Source organism: Oncorhynchus keta, chromosome 8, assembly GCF_023373465.1.
Source record: "Oncorhynchus keta strain PuntledgeMale-10-30-2019 chromosome 8, Oket_V2, whole genome shotgun sequence".
NCBI lineage: Eukaryota > Metazoa > Chordata > Actinopteri > Salmoniformes > Salmonidae > Oncorhynchus > Oncorhynchus keta.
The window spans coordinates 31149469-31169347 of NC_068428.1; the positions used below are offsets into that span (position 1 = coordinate 31149469).

General features: G+C 43.9%; 1 protein-coding gene and 1 long non-coding RNA gene across 5 annotated transcripts in view; both read right to left on the reverse strand.

Moving 5' to 3' along the window:
- Window positions 1-19879, reverse strand: part of LOC118378608 (myeloid cell surface antigen CD33-like) — a 111512-nt gene that overhangs the window by 25586 nt on the left and 66047 nt on the right. The window contains exons 1-4 of one of the 4 annotated variants that reach the window (XM_035765591.2): window positions 2721-2881; window positions 2125-2454; window positions 1729-2007; window positions 298-354 (exon numbers count right to left, since the gene is read on the reverse strand). The exons of 2 other annotated variants lie outside the window; for them this stretch is intronic. In XM_035765591.2, coding sequence (XP_035621484.2) covers window positions 298-354; window positions 1729-2007; window positions 2125-2454; window positions 2721-2781 — 727 coding nt within the window. In that variant the 5' untranslated portion in view covers window positions 2782-2881. Of the gene's footprint in view, window positions 1-297; window positions 355-1728; window positions 2008-2124; window positions 2455-2720; window positions 2882-19879 lie in introns of those variants that run through there. One more of the 4 variants, XM_035765592.2, reaches the window with a different exon arrangement.
- LOC127931410 (uncharacterized) lies at window positions 18817-19403 on the reverse strand. The gene is made up of 2 exons (XR_008141012.1): window positions 19104-19403; window positions 18817-18909 (listed from the first exon to the last, which is right to left on the reverse strand). It is a non-coding gene; the product is annotated as an uncharacterized LOC127931410 (long non-coding RNA).

The window sequence follows — 19879 nt, forward strand, 5'->3', positions numbered from 1 at the left end:
TCAGAGTTACATAGACAAGCAGGGATTCATATGGGAACAGAGAAATGTGAAATGCACCACAGCAAATGTGAAGATCAAAACATAAGTTAGACTGCATATACACATACGTAGAATGTATGCACACATGACTGTAAGTCGCTTTGGATAAAAGCGTCTGTTAAATGGCATATATTATTATATTATTATTATTATATGCTTTGTGTTGACCAAGGTCATACATCTGACTTTGCCCCTATGCTGTACCACTCATACAATCTACAATACAACTGAGAAGGGAAATAGTATTAAATACAATACCAGCAGAAGATGGGGAGGTGGTTGACAAGGCTGGTCTTGTAGTAGAGGCTGTACTTCCTGGATAGTAGTTGAAAACAGAGTGACCACTTTTTGTTGGTGAATAATGGTGACATCACAGTACAGAATGGTTCCACATCCAGTGACTCACTATGTTGCCTGTAGAGTTCTCTCTACTCAATCTGTTAAATCTTTCTCCAATCTCTAGAGCACAAGCAGTACTTCCTATAAATATGTTTGGGGCTGTTTTTACATGACCAGTCTTATACTGTTGTGTTGTACTGCTGGTTGTCTTGATGGGAATTAGAGAAGTTAAACCAGAACTGTCTGAAAAACATATAATCTTTCTGGACCCAGTCTCAAACCCTGACACAGCAAGGAAAACACACTACCCAGTTCTATGTATCCAGAGGACAGATAAAACATTTACTATATCTGCACACATCATACAGATGGGAGTATTTTACCTGGGAGAGTAGAGATGACATCATCACTGTCAGTGGTCTTTTCTCCAATATCTCATATCAGTAGGAGATTTAACATCCTCTTTTAGTTTATTAAATAACCCATCATCATCATCATCATCATCATCATCATCATCATCATCATCATCATCATCATCATCATCATCATCATCATCACCACCATCATCATCAGACAGCAGTAGGATTCAAATCAAATCCATCATCAATCACTAATATCACTAATTGTCATGTATTGTCATATTATGTCTTGTTCCTGTTCTTTCTCTTCACTCCGTCTCCCTCTGCTGGTCGTATTAGGTTACCTTCTCTTTCTCTCCTCCCCCCAGCTGTTCCTCATCTTCTCTAACTACCTCGTTCACCCTTTTCCCACCTGTTCCCTTTTTCCCTCTGATTAGGTCTCTATTTCTCTCTCTGTTCCTGCTTCTTTCTTTGTCAGATTCTCGTTTGAGTTTCTCATGCCAGAACCAAACTATCGTCTCGTTTGCTTCACCCTTGTCCCGTCCTGTCGGAATCTGCCTGTTCATCTGATGCTACGTGTGATCAGGTACCTCTGTCCTCTACGACCCGCGCCTACCCAGAGAGACCAGCAGTCTGTCGCCGCTAACCCAGCTATTCTTCTCTGCTGCTAAGAAGGGGACTCTAACCCAGCTATTCTCCTCTGCTGCTAAGAAGGGGGGACTCTTCTGTAAATATCAGAAGGACTTTTTGTTTCATTTGTCACCCTCTCTGCGGGTTGTCTATTTTGCCATTATATACATCTGAAGAGGATCTATGTCTTCCCTGTGTTTTTACATTAAAGGACTCTGATTTTGTTAAACCGCTTTTGGGTCCTCACTCAAGTGCTTAACACTAATATCAGGATAAAGAATCAGGTTTGATATTCAACTTTAATATCATCACAGATCTTGTGAACTTATTCAGATTATAGGAACATAACAAGAACACATACCTGAGAATGTGGAGGTGAAGTCAATGGAGATCTTCATGTTTCCCTTTTCAGTCAGTGTGCACGTCCACTTCCTGCTGTTGTCCTTCTTCTGGAGTGTCACAGTCAGAGTGATGTCACAGGAAGAATCCCGTGTGACCTGGGCTTTAGTACCTGTTTTAGGGCCCCAGCTGAGACTAAATCCTGACCAGCATGTTCCATGTTGCGTATCGGTGAGCAGAGAACACCGTAATGTCATAATTACATTAGGCTTCAGATCTGTCACTGGTGGTGTAGAGGAGACTGAGAAAGAGAAAAAGGTATACAGTACTTGTTGGTTGTTTTCACATTACATATGATTATTAACACCACACTTATACACAGTGACATTTACACTGTGATTTAAACAGTAATACTCACTAGTTAGAACAGACAGATGAACAGGAGCATCACCTCCATGTTTTGGTCCAGTCTCTGTAAGGTATTGTCGACAGGTGTAGAGTCCAACATCCTCAGCTCTGACATCACTAACATTTAGAGAACAGTCAGACCCTAAACTCAGTCTGTCTGCTCTCTCTGTCTGGTCAACTTCGATCTTCCCCGATGTGACCTCTTGAATAGTACCAGTAGATAGAGCTCTGTTATAGATCCATGTAGTAGAGGAGCAGTTTGGATAAACCACATTGTTACACGGCAGACTGACATTATCTCCCATTCTGGAGAACATAGAGAGAGTTTCTCCACTGACACCTGGAAGGAGTATGACATCAGATAATTATTAACTGGTAATACAGATGACATTATATTTCATAGGTTTTCTTATTGATATTCTTCAGTGTGAATAATAGTGTAATATACTGTCTATTATATAATAGTGAAGATAAGAGTAAACGGATACACAACAGAAATGTCATCATAATATTAGTAAAATGTAAACTGAACTAGTTTGGCCGTGTGAAATGAATGTGTTTTATGATCTCTAATGACATATTCTTACTCTCTCTCCAATCTCTTACCTGTTAGTAGGTACAAAACGGTCACAAGCAATCCCAAAAATGAATGATGGATGTCAGCCATGATCCTCTCTGTCTCTCTCTCTCTGTCTTTCTGTCTTTCTGTCTCTCTGTCTCTCTGTCTGTCTCTCTCCTCTGTCTCTGTGTGTATGTTTCTCTGTCTCTTTCCTTTGTCAGAGTGTACAGCAGCATCTCTATTCACCACTTTTGCATCACTTCCTCAAAGTGGTCACTGTTTAAATCTAGTTTCTGACACCTTGGTGAGAATCCTCCAGCTCACCAGCAGTTGAAGGCCTTCTTCACATGTATGAGAGTCTGTATTAGTGATGCAGGGATTTGGCATTAATGTGGGCATATTCAAGTGGCAGTCGGTGAAGTTTAATTGGATGATTCATTCATATTCCAGTCACCCAGCTCAGTGTAACATTGATAAGTTTAGGCTACTACATGATACTAGAATGAATAAACCCCTGATCACATGCAAATTAACAAAATAAATATAGTTAATTCCTTCTCGCATCTACACTCTCCTCCTCTCACCTTTACCCTTTGCTTGTGGGATCCAGTGCAAAACACCTCAGCTGTCTGTGTCTAGGTGACTAAACCTTTCCAAGCCAAACCTTCATATCATAACCGCTAACCGCTACACACAACCTACATCAGTTAATAAACCCTCTGTAACGGTGTTCTTCGTTTGTTGAAAGAGAGTCGGACCGAAATGCAGCGTGGTGGTTACTCATGTCTTTAATGAATGAATCGCGGTACATGAAATAACTGATACAAAACAACAAAACGAAACGTGAAACCTAATTACAGCCTATCTGGTGAAACTACACAGAGACAGGAACAATCACCCACGAAATACAAAGTGAAACCCCGGCTACCTAAATACGGTTCCCCATCAGAGACAACAAGAATCACCTGACTCTGATTGAGAACTGCCTCAGGCAGCCAAGCCTATACTAGACACAACCCTAATCAACCACAATCCCAATGCCTACAAAAACCCCAATACGACAATACAATAAACCCATGTCACACCCTGGCCTGAACAAATAATTAAAGAAAACACAAAATACTAAGACCAAGGCGTGACACCCTCTACAATAATGCAGTAGAGTGTACAGTTAGCAAGCTGGCCCCGGTGGCAATAAGTTAATAAACCCTCTACAATAATGCAGTAGAGTGTACAGTTAGCAAGGTGGCTCTGGTGGCAATAAGTTAATAAACCCTCTACAATAATGCAGTAGAGTGTACAGTTAGCAAGCTGGCCCCGGTGGCAATAAGTTAATAAACCCTCTACAATAACGCAGTAGAGTGTACAGTTAGCAAGCTGGCCCCGGTGGCAATAAGTTAATAAACCCTCTACAATAACGCAGTAGAGTGTACAGTTAGCAAGCTGGCCCCGGTGGCAATAAGTTAATAAACCCTCTACAATAATGCAGTAGAGTGTACAGTTAGCAAGCTGGCCCCGGTGGCAATAAGTTAATAAACCCTCTACAATAATGCAGTAGAGTGTACAGTTAGCAAGGTGGCTCTGGTGGCAATAAGTTAATAAACCCTCTACAATAATGCAGTAGAGTGTACAGTTAGCAAGCTGGCCCCGGTGGCAATAAGTTAATAAACCCTCTACAATAATGCAGTAGAGTGTACAGTTAGCAAGGTGGCTCTGGTGGCAATAAGTTAATAAACCCTCTACAATAATGCAGTAGAGTGTACAGTTAGCAAGCTGGCCCCGGTGGCAATAAGTTAATAAACCCTCTACAATAATGCAGTAGAGTGTACAGTTAGCAAGGTGGCTCTGGTGGCAATAAGTTAATAAACCCTCTACAATAATGCAGTAGAGTGTACAGTTAGCAAGCGGGACCCCGGTGGCAATAAGTTAATAAAATCAAAAGCTTACCTTGCCTTGGAAGAGTTCCAGTGTTGTACAGCCATAGCCAGCTAGCTAACATAGCATCCCTCTCTGTTTGAGACAGGTGTTTATTAAGAAGTGCTAAACTAGCCTACTCAAACATACAACTACATATAGCTCTCTCTCTCTCTTGCTTCTCTTTCATTTTAAAGAAATTAATTTGTTCTAAACTGTTCAACTATTATTCTTCTCTCTCTTTGAGTCCCCTACTCACCACATATTATACAATGCAGTGCTAGCTACTGTAGCTATAGCTTATGCTTTCAGTAGTAGATTCATTCTCTGATGCTTTCTTTCCTTCTTTCTATGCATCCTACGAAACACGACCCTGCCAAGCCACACTTCTTCTTGACACAATGTTCACCAATGTGTCGGAGGAAACACTGTACACATGGTGACCGTGTCAGCCTGCATTGCTCCCGGCTCGCCACAGGAGTCACTAGAGTACGATGAGACGAGGACAACCAGGCAGACCTAATCCAAATAAATCAAATTACATAGTCAAGTGACATAGTAAACATGTCAACATGACATATCAGTGTAATCAAGTCTCTTGTCTCTCCAGGATTGGAAGTCATTCAGAGATGCTGCTGCCTCATCATTGGCACTTCCTACAACTCCCTCCCAAGGCCTTCGAAGTGCTCCTGCACAACCACCAGTCCTCTGAACAAGTTTCTGTTAGGAAAATTATGATTAAATGACTGAACAAATCATTTTAAATGGAACTTTAACTAAGTAAACTTATACTCTGTTTTATTATATCTGATTAACAATATGAGTTCATAAGAAGGGATTGTGTGACACGGACAAGGAGTAACTAAAGTTAATGAACACCATTCCAACTAGGCAGAAACGAATGGGTTGTGGATTAAGTAAGCAGATAAGGTAGTTAACCTATAGTTGAATCAACGAAACTGAGCTCTGGGGTGTTTTAGATAAGGCTGTGAGTGCATTCCTAGGTCTTCTACAACCCGGTCGCAGTGCATTCCGCTTCGCTCCACAGGTAGTATCACATTTTCATTTCATTTCATTACAGCACAACGGTTTGATTTGTTTGATCGTAGCTAGCTACATAGCTAGCTACATAGCCGTCTTTGTATCAAAGATAATTGTGTAGTCTAGAGCGATTTTCTAGGTTAGCTAGCCAGCTATTGTCGTTCTTTTAACGCAACGTAACGTAATCAACACTGCAAGCTAGCCAGCTAGCCCCCGAATAGCTGCACTGTAGAAACTATTACACTCAACGGAACGACTTGATTAGTGTAGTGTCAACAACGCAGCCACTGCCAGCTAGCCTACTTCAGCAGTACTGTATCAATTTAATCATTTTAGTCAATAAGATTCTTGCTACGTAAGCAACTTTCTGAACATTCGAGACGTGTAGTCCACTTGTCATTCAATCTCCTTGCATTAGTGTATCCTCTTCTGTAGCCTGTCAACTATGTGTCTGTCTATCCCTGTTCTCTCCTCTCTGCACAGACCATACAAACGCTCAACACCGCGTGGCCGCGGCCACCTAATCTGGTGGTCCCAGTGCGCACGACCCACGTGGAGTTCCAGGTCTCCGGTAGCCTCTGGAACTGCCGATCTGCGGCCAACAAGGCAGAGTTCATCTCAGCCTATGCCTCCCTCCAGTCCCTCGACTTCTTGGCACTGACGGAAACATGGATCACCACAGATAACACTGCTACTCCTACTGCTCTCTCTTCGTCCGCCCACGTGTTCTCGCACACCCCGAGAGCTTCTGGTCAGCGGGGTGGTGGCACCGGGATCCTCATCTCTCCCAAGTGGTCATTCTCTCCTTCTCCCCTTACCCATCTGTCTATCGCCTCCTTTGAATTCCATGCTGTCACAGTTACCAGCCCTTTCAAGCTTAACATCCTTATCATTTATCGCCCTCCAGGTTCCCTCGGAGAGTTCATCAATGAGCTTGATGCCTTTATAAGCTCCTTTCCTGAGGACGGCTCACCTCTCACAGTTCTGGGCGACTTTGACCTCCCCACGTCTACCTTTGACTCATTCTCTCTGCCTCCTTCTTTCCACTCCTCTCCTCTTTTGACCTCACCCTCTCACCTTCCCCCCTAGTCACAAGGCAGGAAATACGCTCGACCTCATCTTTACTAGATGCTGTTCTTCCACTAACCTCATTGCAACTCCCCTCCAAGTCTCCGACCACTACCTTGTATCCTTTTCCCTCTCGCTCTCATCCAACACTTCCCACACTGCCCCTACTCGGATGGTATCGCGCCGTCCCAACCTTCGCTCTCTCTCCCCCGCTACTCTCTCCTCTTCCATCCTATCATCTCTTCCCTCTGCTCAAACCTTCTCCAACCCTCCATCTCCTGATTCTGCCTCCTCAACCCTCCTCTCCTCCCTTTCTGCATCCTTTGACTCTCTATGTCCCCTATCCTCCAGGCCGGCTCGGTCCTCCCCCTCCCGCTCCGTGGCTCGACGACTCATTGCGAGCTCACAGAACAGGGCTCCGGGCAGCCGAGCGGAAATGGAGGAAAACTCGCCTCCCTGCGGACCTGGCATCCTTTCACTCCCTCCTCTCTACATTTTCCTCCTCTGTCTCTGCTGCTAAAGCCACTTTCTACCACTCTAAATTCCAAGCATCTGCCTCTAACCCTAGGAAGCTCTTTGCCACCTTCTCCTCCCTCCTTAATCTTCCTTCCCCCCTCCTCCCTCTCTGCAGATGACTTCGTCAACCATTTTGAAAAGAAGGTCGACGACATCCGATCCTCGTTTGCTAAGTCAAACGACACCGCTGGTTCTGCTCACACTGCCCTACCCTGTGCTCTGACCTCTTTCTCCCCTCTCTCTCCAGATGAAATCTTGCGTCTTGTGACGGCCGGCCACCCAACAACCTGCCCGCTTGACCCTATCCCCTCCTCTCTTCTCCAGACCATTTCCGGAGACCTTCTCCCTTACCTCACCTCGCTCATCAACTCATCCCTGACCGCTGGCTACGTCCCTTCCGTCTTCAAGAGAGCGAGAGTTGCACCCCTTCTGAAAAAACCTACACTCGATCCCTCCGATGTCAACAACTACAGACCAGTATCCCTTCTTTCTTTTCTCTCCAAAACTCTTGCACGTGCCGTCCTTGGCCCAGCTCTCCCGCTATCTCTCTCAGAATGACCTTCTTGATCCAAATCAGTCAGGTTTCAAGACTAGTCATTCAACTGAGACTGCTCTTCTCTGTATCACGGAGTCGCTCCGCACTGCTAAAGCTAACTCTCTCTCCTCTGCTCTCATCCTTCTAGACCTATCGGCTGCCTTCGATACTGTGAACCATCAGATCCTCCTCTCCACCCTCTCCGAGTTGGGCATCTCCGGCGCGGCCCACGCTTGGATTGCGTCCTACCTGACAGGTCGCTCCTACCAGGTGGCGTGGCGAGAATCTGTCTCCTCACCACGCGCTCTCACCACTGGTGTCCCCCAGGGCTCTGTTCTAGGCCCTCTCCTATTCTCGCTATACACCAAGTCACTTGGCTCTGTCATAACCTCACATGGTCTCTCCTATCATTGCTATGCAGACGACACACAATTAATCTTCTCCTTTCCCCCTTCTGATGACCAGGTGGCGAATCGCATCTCTGCATGTCTGGTAGACATATCAGTGTGGATGACGGATCACCACCTCAAGCTGAACCTCGGCAAGACGGAGCTGCTCTTCCTCCCGGGGGAAGGACTGCCCGTTCCATGATCTCGCCATCACGGTTGACAACTCCATTGTGTCCTCCTCCCAGAGCGCTAAGAACCTTGGCGTGATCCTGGACAACACCCTGTCGTTCTCAACTAACATCAAGGCGGTGGCCCGTTCCTGTAGGTTCATGCTCTACAACATCCGCAGAGTACGACCCTGCCTCACACAGGAAGCGGCGCAGGTCCTAATCCAGGAACTTGTCATCTCCCGTCTGGATTACTGCAACTCGCTGTTGGCTGGGCTCCCTGCCTGTGCCATTAAACCCTACAACTCATCCAGAACGCCGCAGCCCGTCTGGTGTTCAACCTTCCCAAGTTCTCTCACGTCACCCCGCTCCTCCGCTCTCTCCACTGGCTTCCAGTTGAAGCTCGCATCCGCTACAAGACCATGGTGCTTGCCTACGGAGCTGTGAGGGGAACGGCACCTCAGTACCTCCAGGCTCTGATCAGGCCCTACACCCAAACAAGGGCACTGCGTTCAAACACCTCTGGCCTGCTCGCCTCCCTACCACTGAGGAAGTACAGTTCCCGCTCAGCCCAGTCAAAACTGTTCGCTGCTCTGGCCCCCAATGGTGGAACAAACTCCCTCACGACGCCAGGACAGCGGAGTCAATCACCACCTTCCGGAGACACCTGAAACCCCACCTCTTTAAGGAATACCTAGGATAGGATAAGTAATCCTTCTCACCCCCCTAAAAGATTTAGATGCACTATTGTAAAGTGGCTGTTCCACTGGATGTCATAAGGTGAATGCACCACTTTGTAAGTCGCTCTGGATAAGAGCGTCTGCTAAATGACTTAAATGTCTTCTGTTAATTGGAACTGTCAGCTAAGTGGTGATTGATAATGTTGAGGGGTCAAAAGTTAATTCAGTTATGTTGTGTGACCTGTGAGTGTGTTAGTGAGTTAGAATGAACTTTTAACCTCACTTGATTCTAGGTCGGGAGGAGGGGATTCATTCTAGGAGCAATGAAATGACGTCAGGTTATTGTATTTCATCTGTTGCTCGTGGTAACTAGGCAGCGCGCTCCGAGAATAAATTCTGTTACCTATTATTGATAAGACTGGTCTCCATCTATTTTATGCAAACAAGAATCTTACAAATTCTCATAAAATAGATTAAGGGAATTCAATTAATGAAAACACATTGGTATATTTAAATTACATTAACAGTTTCTCACCCTTACACAGAAACAGTATGATCTGAGGAGTTCAATGTAACAAGCTGTACTACCAGACACCACAGATCATTCTCGACAAGAGCTCTCAAACTATGCAAATGGTTTTCTCCATCACTAAAGACATTTAATATGACTATTTATTGATTTGGTGGTGTGTCTTTTTGTTGTGTGACTTTGATGACCCACTGTCCGTATATTAAGGCAGATTCTACCTGTTTGTGTATGACATCACATTGTATGTATGTTTCTACATATGTACCAATATGTTGTAAACCTGTTAAGAACTGAAGTGGACATCCAATCATGTTCCTGTAATACCAGGGTATATTCCTCTTACCATCTTATTGAAGCAGCACATAACTGTGTTTGTAAAGAATCAGTATAAAAAGGACAGATGAGTGAATTTCAAATGTTAGAGAGGTGAATGTAACTGCAACCAATGATGTAGATGTACACAGGAGAATGAATATTAATGTCTATATCTGCAACTGGTCCTTCTTTCAGTGGTTATTTCAGCTCAAACCACTTCTGTTTTTCTGAGGCTGAGCAGAGAGAGAGAAATAAGTCATAGGGATGAGAAGTCTTTTCATTTTACCACAGAATATTACTTCACCCTAAAACTAACACAGCTGGTCATTTCACACCTTCAAAAGAAGTAGAAAACAACACAAAGATACCGTGGGAACAGTGGACTGTACTGTTTGTATGGGGATTGTCATAGAGACACTGTTTTGGGGTTTTACTAGATGGTATTACTAGACGGTATACAGCTATGGATGGAAATACATTTCTCATAGCAGGTTAGGAGAATTAGGATACGTTTGGGAAAGGGGTTAGGTTTATCTTAAATGATCTCCTAACCTGCTAAGAAAAGTCACTTCCGTCAATTGCTGTCCTCCTTCTAGTTACAACCTGTTTTTGGCTGTTGGGTTTGATGTGTATGTAAATATTACATTTGGAATAAACACAAATGTAACTGCAGTAAATTATGTACATAAACAGAATAATAAGTATGTCGATGTCTGCAACTGGTCCTTCTTTCAGTGGTTATTTCAGACCACTTCTGTTTTTCTGTTGCTGAGCAGAGAGAGAAATTGATAATGAGAGGAGAGGAGAGGATAAGAGAGGAGAGTAGAGAGAAGAGAGCAGAGGAGAAGAGAGAAGAGAGGGGAGGAGATGAAAGGAGGGAGAGAGAGGAGGAGAGTAGAAGAGAGAGAGAGTAGAGTAGAGTAGAGTAGAGTAGAGTAGAGTAGAGTAGAGTAGAGTAGAGTCGAGTAGAGTAGAGTCGAGTAGAGTAGAGTCGAGTCGAGTAGAGTAGAGTAGATTAGAGTAGAGTAGAGTGGTGGAGAGAGAAGTGTAGAGAGAGAGGAGAGCAGAGCAGATGAGAGTTGAGTAGAGGAGAGGAGAGCAATGTAGAGGAGAGTAGAGAGGACAGCAGAGGAGAGTAGAGGAGGAGAGCAGAGAGGAAGGGAGAGAGGTGGAGAGGAGAGGACAGAGGGGAGAGAAGAGGAGAGTAGTGGAGAGGAGATTAGATAATGAGAGGAGAGGAGAGAGGAGAGGACACGAGAGGAGAGAGGAGATTAGAGCAAAGTAGAGGAGAGTAGAGAGCACAGTAGAGGAGAGGACAGGAGCGAAGAGGAGAGGAGAGTAGAGGAGAGCGGAGAGGAAGAGAGAGAGGAGAGGAGATGGCAGAGGAGATTAGAGTAGAGGAGAGTGGAGTAGCGAGGGCAGCAGAGTAGAGGAGAGTAGATGAGAGTAGAGGAGAGGAGATTAGAGCGGAGTAGAGGAGAGTAGAGGAGAGAGGAGAGTAGAGGAAAGAGGAGAGGAGTGGAGAGGAGAGGAGAGAGGAGAGGAGATGACATTAGAGGAGAGTAGAGGTGAGAGGAGACAAGAGAGCGGAGGAGATGAAAGGAGGGGAGAGAGGAAAGGAGAATAGAGTAGAAGAGAGAGTAGAGTAGAGTAGAGTAGAGTAGAGTAGAGTAGAGTAGAGTAGAGTAGAGGAGAGAGAAGTGTAGAAGAGAGAGGAGAGCAGAGCAGATGAGAGTTGAGTAGAGGAGAGGAGAGCAATGAAGAGGAGAGTAGAGAGGACAGCAGATGAGAGTAGAGGAGGAGAGCAGAGAGGAAGGGAGAGGGGTGGAGAGGAGAGGACAGAGGGGAGAGAAGAGGAGAGTAGTGGAGAGGAGATTAGATAATGAGAGGAGAGGAGAGAGGAGAGGACACGAGAGGAGAGAGGAGATTAGAGCAAAGTAGAGAAGAGTTGAGAGGACAGCAGAGGAGAGGACAGGAGCGAAGAGGAGAGGAGAGCGGAGAGGAAGGGAGAGAGGAGGAGAGGAGAGGGCAGAGGAGAGAGGAGGTTAGAGTAGAGGAGAGTAGACAATACAGCAGAGTGGAGTAGTGAGGGCAGCAGAGTAGAGGAGAGTAGAGGAGAGTAGAAGAGAGTAGAGGAGAGGAGGGGAGAGGAGAGGAGGGTAGTGGAGTGAGGAGACGAGAGGAGAGGGCAGAGGAGAGAGGAGATTAGAGCGGAGTAGAGGAGAGTAGAGGAGAGAGGAGAGATGAGAGTAGAGGAGAGAGGAGATGACAGTAGAGGAGAGTAGAGGAGAGAGGAGATGACAGTAGAGGAGAGGAGAGGAGAGGAGAGGGAGAGGAGAGGAGAGGAGAGGAGAGAGGAGATGACAGTAGATGAGAGGAGAGGAGGGGAGAGAAGAGTAGAGGAGAGAGGAGAGTACAGGAGAGAGGAGATGACAGTTTAGGAGAGTAGAGGAGAGAGGAGAGTAGAGGAGAGAGGAGAGTACAGGAGAGAGGAGATGACAGTTTAGGAGAGTAGAGGAGAGAGGAGAGTAGAGGAGAGAGGAGAGTAGAGGAGAGAGGAGATGACAGTAGAGGAGAGTAGAGCAGAGAGGAGATGACAGTTGCGTAGAGAAGGAGAGCAGAGTAAAAGAGAGAGGAGAGGAGAGGGCAGTGAACAGCAGAGTAGAGTAGAGGGAAGAGGAGGGGATAGATTAGATTAGAGCAGAGGAGAGTAGATGAGTGTAGAGGAGAGTAGAGGAGATTAGTGAGAGAGAGGAGAGTAGTGGAGAGGAGAGTAGTGGAGAGAGGAGAGTAGAGCAGCATAGAAGAGAGAAGAGGAGAGCGGAGGAAGGGAGAGTTTTTTAGAGAAGAGGGAAGAGGAGAGAGGAGATGAGAGTAGAGCAGAGTAGAGTAGAGAGGAGAGTAGTGGAGAGAGGAGAGTAGAGCAGCATAGAAGAGAGAAGAGGAGAGCGGAGGAAGGGAGAGTTTTTTAGAGGAGAGGGAAGAGGAGAGAGGAGATGAGAGTAGAACAGAGTAGAGTAGAGAGGACAGCAGAGCAGAGGAGAGCAGAGGAGAGAGCAGAGGAGAGTAGAGTAGAGTAGAGTAGAGTAGAGTAGAGTAGAGTAGAGTAGAGTAGAGTATACATTTACATTTTACATTTAAGTCATTTAGCAGACGCTCTTATCCAGAGCGACTTACAAATTGGTGCATTCACATACATAAGGGAAGAATTCGGCAGTACCTGTATGGTTAGTGAGAAAGTCCATATTGCAAATGTACGGTCCCTTACTAGACGTCCGAAATCGTTTGTAAAATTCGCGGACGGCGTCGGGCCGAGCGGCAGGGCCGGACCTACCAGGAAGTCATCAAATGAACGTTGTCGGACATTCGGTTTCCGTTTTACAAAAATAATAAGATTTATGTCATTTTTCCCATGTCCCGGAAATTCCCACAAGAGGGCATAAGCAATCATATGGCTATTGCTACAAAACATCACGATTCACGACGGGGCCTTATCTCGAAAACTGAAAATATTTAGAAGCCGAAACTCGGTGAGCGTAGGGCGGCATAATGGGCAGTTGGCCCCGAACAAGATGGCGTCTAGGCCTCAACGGTTTTGAGTTATGGCCATTTATCTGGGATTAAAGGTCCAAAATGAAAATAGAGAAATTCTTTTTCCACTTCACGTCAAAGTCAAGGAGCCTCCGGTGTCAATAAAAAAAGAACCAGCCATTTATCTATCGTCATTTAAGAGAAATCGTACAACGACACCTTGGTGATGTTCACGGATAGGTGTTTTTTTTTCAACGGTTACAGATCCAGTTGCAGGTTGTTCTTACGAATCTTTTTAAAGTGTGCTGCGGAGCTCTGCGAGATTTCTGTGATTTTCTATGATTTTCTGAAATAACACACACTCACTAAACCCTCCGTAAATAACTCAGTTCTTAACGTAAAGACTTAAAACTCGGGATTCTGTAAAGGCATACCCCAATCATGATATGAGTTTATTTATAGCTTCCTGTGCCAACCGGAAGTGCCTTTAATGGGTCACACTGTCTGTTTTGAAGGGTTAGAAAAGTCACATCTCTCAAAACTTCATATGTGTGACCAGGTAACCCTCTAAACTGTAAATCAGTCATTTCTCCCAGCAGATGTCAAAGAAAAGCTCTCACACGCACACACAGCAAGGATGGAGTGAAAAAGTGCGGTTCTCAAAGACACAGAGAGCAGGCAATGGCATAAACATAATGTCTAGGCCGTGCCGGGTTCAACGAGATATCCCGCTTGACCGTAGCTCGCTCGGTCTGAGCGCAGCGACCATTAGAAAAGTAGGCCCAAAATGAAGCCTGCCCCACAACGTCATTTGCTTTTGGGTGACAGTGAGAGAACCGTTAGGGTGAGAAGCACAATTCGACCTCAGGTACGTTCCTAAGGTCCTTCCGATCCGTGCAAGCCTAACCTTGACCGTGTGGCATTAACCCTTAATAGTTAAAAGAAGGTGTTTACTTCAAATAGTTTGCATTGATTTCTCTCCCCATAGGAATACATTGCCTTTACCCCTAAATTCAACCTGAAGTCTATATGGGTTATGAATGCCGTATGAACCTGTCTTTGGTAACAGTCCATCAGGCCAGTATGAGGTCTACCTGTGTTGATTCTAGGCTTCCTGGACCAACCGGAAGTGGTTAAAATCACCCTAAAAGTGTTTTTCCATTACCTGCCTGCAGTTTGATAGACATAGTGCATTCAACCCTGTGTAAATCAGTCAATTCTTAACGTAAGGACTTAAAACTCAGGATTCTGTAAGTTTCTATGTCAATCAAGACATGGGTTTACTTATAGCTTCCTGTGCCAACCGGAAGTGCCTTTAATGATGTCACAGTGGCAGTTTCCAAGGGTTAAAAAAGTCAGATCTTTTCAAAACTTCATATGTGTGACTAGGTAACCCTCATGAACTGTAAATCAGTCATCTCTCCCAACAGATGTCAAAGAAAAGCTCTCACACGCACACACAGCAAGGATGGAGTGAAAAAGTGTGGTTCTCAAAGACACAGAGAGCAGGCAATGGCATAAACATAATGTCTAGGCCGTGCCGAGTTCAACGAGATATCCCGCTTGACCGTAGCTCGCTCGGTCTGAGCGCAGCGACCATTAGAAAAGTAGGCCCAAAATGAAGCCTGCCCCACAACGTCATTTGCTTTTGGGTGACAGTGAGAGAACCGTTAGGGTGAGAAGCACAATTCGACCTCAGGTACGTTCCTAAGGTCCTTCCGATCCGTGCAAGCCTAACCTTGACCGTGTGGCATTAACCCTTAATAGTTAAAAGAAGGTGTTTACTTCAAAGAGTTTGCATTGACTTCTCTCCCCATAGGAATACATTGCCTGAACCCCTAAATTCAACCTGAAGTCTATATGGGTTATGAATGCCGTATGAACCTGTCTTTGATGACAGTCCATCAGGCCAGTATGAGGTCTACCTGTGTTGATTCTAAGCTTCCTGGACCAACCGGAAGTGGTTAAAATCACCCTAAAAGTGTTTTTCCATTACCTGCCTGCAGTTTGATAGACATAGTGCATTCAACCCTGTGTAAATCAGTCAATTCTTAACGTAAGGACTTAAAACACAGGATTCTGTAAAAGCATAGCCCAGTGAGGATATGTGTTGACTTATAGCTTCCTGTGCCAACCGGAAGTGCCTTAATTGGTGTCTCAGGGGCTGTTTCGAGGGTTAAAAAAGTCAGATCTGTCCAAAACTTCATATGTGTGATTAGGCAACCCCCATGAACTGTAAATCAGTCATTTTTCCCATAAAATTTCAAAGGAAAACTAAATCACACAGACACACAACTTGGAAGGAGGGACGTATTGGGGGTTGTAGAGACAGACAGTGCCTCCAATAGTTAGCTTTGTTCGAGCTAAAAGAACCGTCAGACCTAGAGTTCCGAAACTTTAGAAACCTGTTCTAGACCTCGGGTCGATAGTGCGTGGTGAGTTAGGTGGCTCTAGAAGGTTCTCGGACCGAGAAATAGCCTCGTACATTTGCAATGATTTCAATTCATTTTGACCATTACGAAAATGGCGACATTTAGAAAAGTCTCAGAGACACAAGACTAGGTGCATTGGAACCGGCTCGGCCCATAGAGACGGACCCCAACGTTTCGGTCCGATAGCTCATTCAAGGACCCCATAGCAAGGCATGGAAAAAAGTGGATTTTCAGCACCAATTAGGGTTTTACTCGGGCACCGAAGGACCTATCGAGCCGAAACTCGGGATTCGGGGTCGCCTCACATAGGCCTTCACATAATGTCTGACCTGGACCCGCAGCTAGAACGTAACTATGTGTTTTACGTTTTTATTATGTTTTAAACTAAAGGCGCTGTGAATTATGGGCCTGCTCTGACATATATGATAGTTGGCTTCTAAATGAGTTGGAAAAAGTGGGTTTGGTGTCAATTGGTATCAGTTTGGTGTCAAAATGACATCTAATTGACTGATGGACACTGACTTGCTAGTTGACTTTTGTACATTAGCAATATGTTTAAACGGAGAGGACCATCACCAAAAGTGACATTCTGAAATCAACCCTAACGAGCCATGGAGATGAACCAGAATCACTGCCCAGCTATCCCGAGTTCATCGGGCCAGTCAATTTCACATTCCTGCAGGATTTTTATAGCATGACAAATTCGTGATGGTACCTGCCCATTGAACCATATTGCAAATGCACAGTGACTTTGCAAAAGTGAGAAAACATAAACAAATGGACATGATGAAATCAACACAAAGAGTGATGGAAAGGTACAACTATCACTGCTCGGCCATCCTGTGTCCATCAGACCAGTCAATTTTGCATTTTTGAGCATGTCAAATTTCATATGGTAAATGCACATTGAAACATATTGCAAATGCGCGTGCACTTGCAATATGATTCTATAGTGTAAAAACATCACCTAATGGACATGATGAAATCAACACAACGAGTGATGGAAATGTACAACTATCACTGCTCGGCCATCCTGTGTCCATCAGACCAGTCAATTTTGCATTTTTGAGCATGTCAAATTTCATATGGTAAATGCACATTGAAACATATTGCAAATGCGCGCACTTGCAATATGATTCTATAGTGTAAAAACATCACCTAATGGACATGATGAAATCAACACAATGAGTGATGGAAATGTACAACTATCACTGCTCGGCCATCCTGTGTCCATCAGACCAGTCAATTTTGCATTTTTGAGCATGTCAAATTTCATATGGTAAATGCACATTGAAACATATTGCAAATGCGCGCACTTGCAATATGATTCTATAGTGTAAAAACATCACCTAATGGACATGATGAAATCAACACAACGAGTGATGGAAATGTACAACTATCACTGCCCGGCCATCCTGTGTTCCCATAGCGAGCATTAATATCAGAATGACCGGTAAATGCATTTACAACCATATTTTTATTTTTGGGTTACCAGTTGCACAACAATGCACGTGCATTTGCAATATGATTCTATAGTGAAAAAACATCACCTAATGGACATGATGAAATCAACACAACAGTGATGGAAATGTACAACTATCACTGCTCGGCCATCCTGTGTCCATCAGACCAGTCAATTTTGCATTTTTATAGCATGTCAAATTTCATATGGTAAATGCACATTGAAACATATTGCAAATGCGCACTTGCAATATGATTCTATAGTGTATAAACATCACCTAATGGACATGATGAAATCAACACAACGAGTGATGGAAATGTACAACTATCACTGCCCGGCCATCCTGTGTTCCCATAGCGAGCATTAATATCAGAATGACCGGTAAATGCATTTACAACCATATTTTTATTTTTGGGTTACCAGTTGCACAACAATGCACGTGCATTTGCAATATGATTCTATAGTGAAAAAACATCACCTAATGGACATGATGAAATCAACACAACGAGTGATGGAAATGTACAACTATCACTGCTCGGCCATCCTGTGTCCATCAGACCAGTCAATTTTGCATTTTTGAGCATGTCAAATTTCATATGGTAAATGCACATTGAAACATATTGCAAATGCGCGCACTTGCAATATGATTCTATAGTGTAAAAACATCACCTAATGGACATGATGAAATCAACACAACGAGTGATGGAAATGTACAACTATCACTGCCCGGCCATCCTGTGTTCCCATAGCGAGCATTAATATCAGAATGACGGTAAATGCATTTACAACCATATTTTTATTTTTGGGTTACCAGTTGCACAACAATGCACGTGCATTTGCAATATGATTCTATAGTGAAAAAACATCACCTAATGGACATGATGAAATCAACACAACGAGTGATGGAAATGTACAACTATCACTGCTCGGCCATCCTGTGTCCATCAGACCAGTCAATTTTGCATTTTTGAGCATGTCAAATTTCATATGGTAAATGCACATTGAAACATATTGCAAATGCGCGCGCACTTGCAATATGATTCTATAGTGTAAAAACATCACCTAATGGACATGATGAAATCAACACAACGAGTGATGGAAATGTACAACTATCACTGCCCGGCCATCCTGTGTTCCCATAGCGAGCATTAATATCAGAATGACCGGTAAATGCATTTACAACCATATTTTTATTTTTGGGTTACCAGTTGCACAACAATGCACGTGCATTTGCAATATGATTCTATAGTGAAAAAACATCACCTAATGGACATGATGAAATCAACACAACGAGTGATGGAAATGTACAACTATCACTGCTCGGCCATCCTGTGTCCATCAGACCAGTCAATTTTGCATTTTTGAGCATGTCAAATTTCATATGGTAAATGCACATTGAAACATATTGCAAATGCGCGCGCACTTGCAATATGATTCTATAGTGTAAAAACATCACCTAATGGACATGATGAAATCAACACAACGAGTGATGGAAATGTACAACTATCACTGCCCGGCCATCCTGTGTTCCCATAGCGAGCATTAATATCAGAATGACCGGTAAATGCATTTACAAGCATATTTTTATTTTTGGGTTACCAGTTGCACAACAATGCACGTGCATTTGCAATATGATTCTATAGTGAAAAAACATCACCTAATGGACATGATGAAATCAACACAACGAGTGATGGAAATGTACAACTATCACTGCTCGGCCATCCTGTGTCCATCAGACCAGTCAATTTTTGCATTTTTGAGCATGTCAAATTTCATATGGTAAATGCACATTGAAACATATTGCAAATGCGCACGCACTTGCAATATGATTCTATAGTGTAAAAACATCACCTAATGGACATGATGAAATCAACACAACGAGTGATGGAAATGTACAACTATCACTGCTCGGCCATCCTGTGTCCATCAGACCAGTCAATTTTGCATTTTTGAGCATGTCAAATTTCATATGGTAAATGCACATTGAAACATATTGCAAATGCGCGCGCACTTGCAATATGATTCTATAGTGTAAAAACATCACCTAATGGACATGATGAAATCAACACAACGAGTGATGGAAATGTACAACTATCACTGCCCGGCCATCCTGTGTTCCCATAGCGAGCATTAATATCAGAATGACCGGTAAATGCATTTACAACCATATTTTATTTTTGGGTTACCAGTTGCACAACAATGCACGTGCATTTGCAATATGATTCTATAGTGAAAAACATCACCTAATGGACATGATGAAATCAACACAACGAGTGATGGAAATGTACAACTATCACTGCTCGGCCATCCTGTGTCCATCAGACCAGTCAATTTTGCATTTTTGAGCATGTCAAATTTCATATGGTAAATGCACATTGAAACATATTGCAAATGCACGCGCACTTGCAATATGATTCTATAGTGTAAAAACATCACCTAATGGACATGATGAAATCAACACAACGAGTGATGGAAATGTACAACTATCACTGCCCGGCCATCCTGTGTTCCCATAGCGAGCATTAATATCAGAATGACCGGTAAATGCATTTACAAGCATATTTTTATTTTTGGGTTACCAGTTGCACAACAATGCACGTGCATTTGCAATATGATTCTATAGTGAA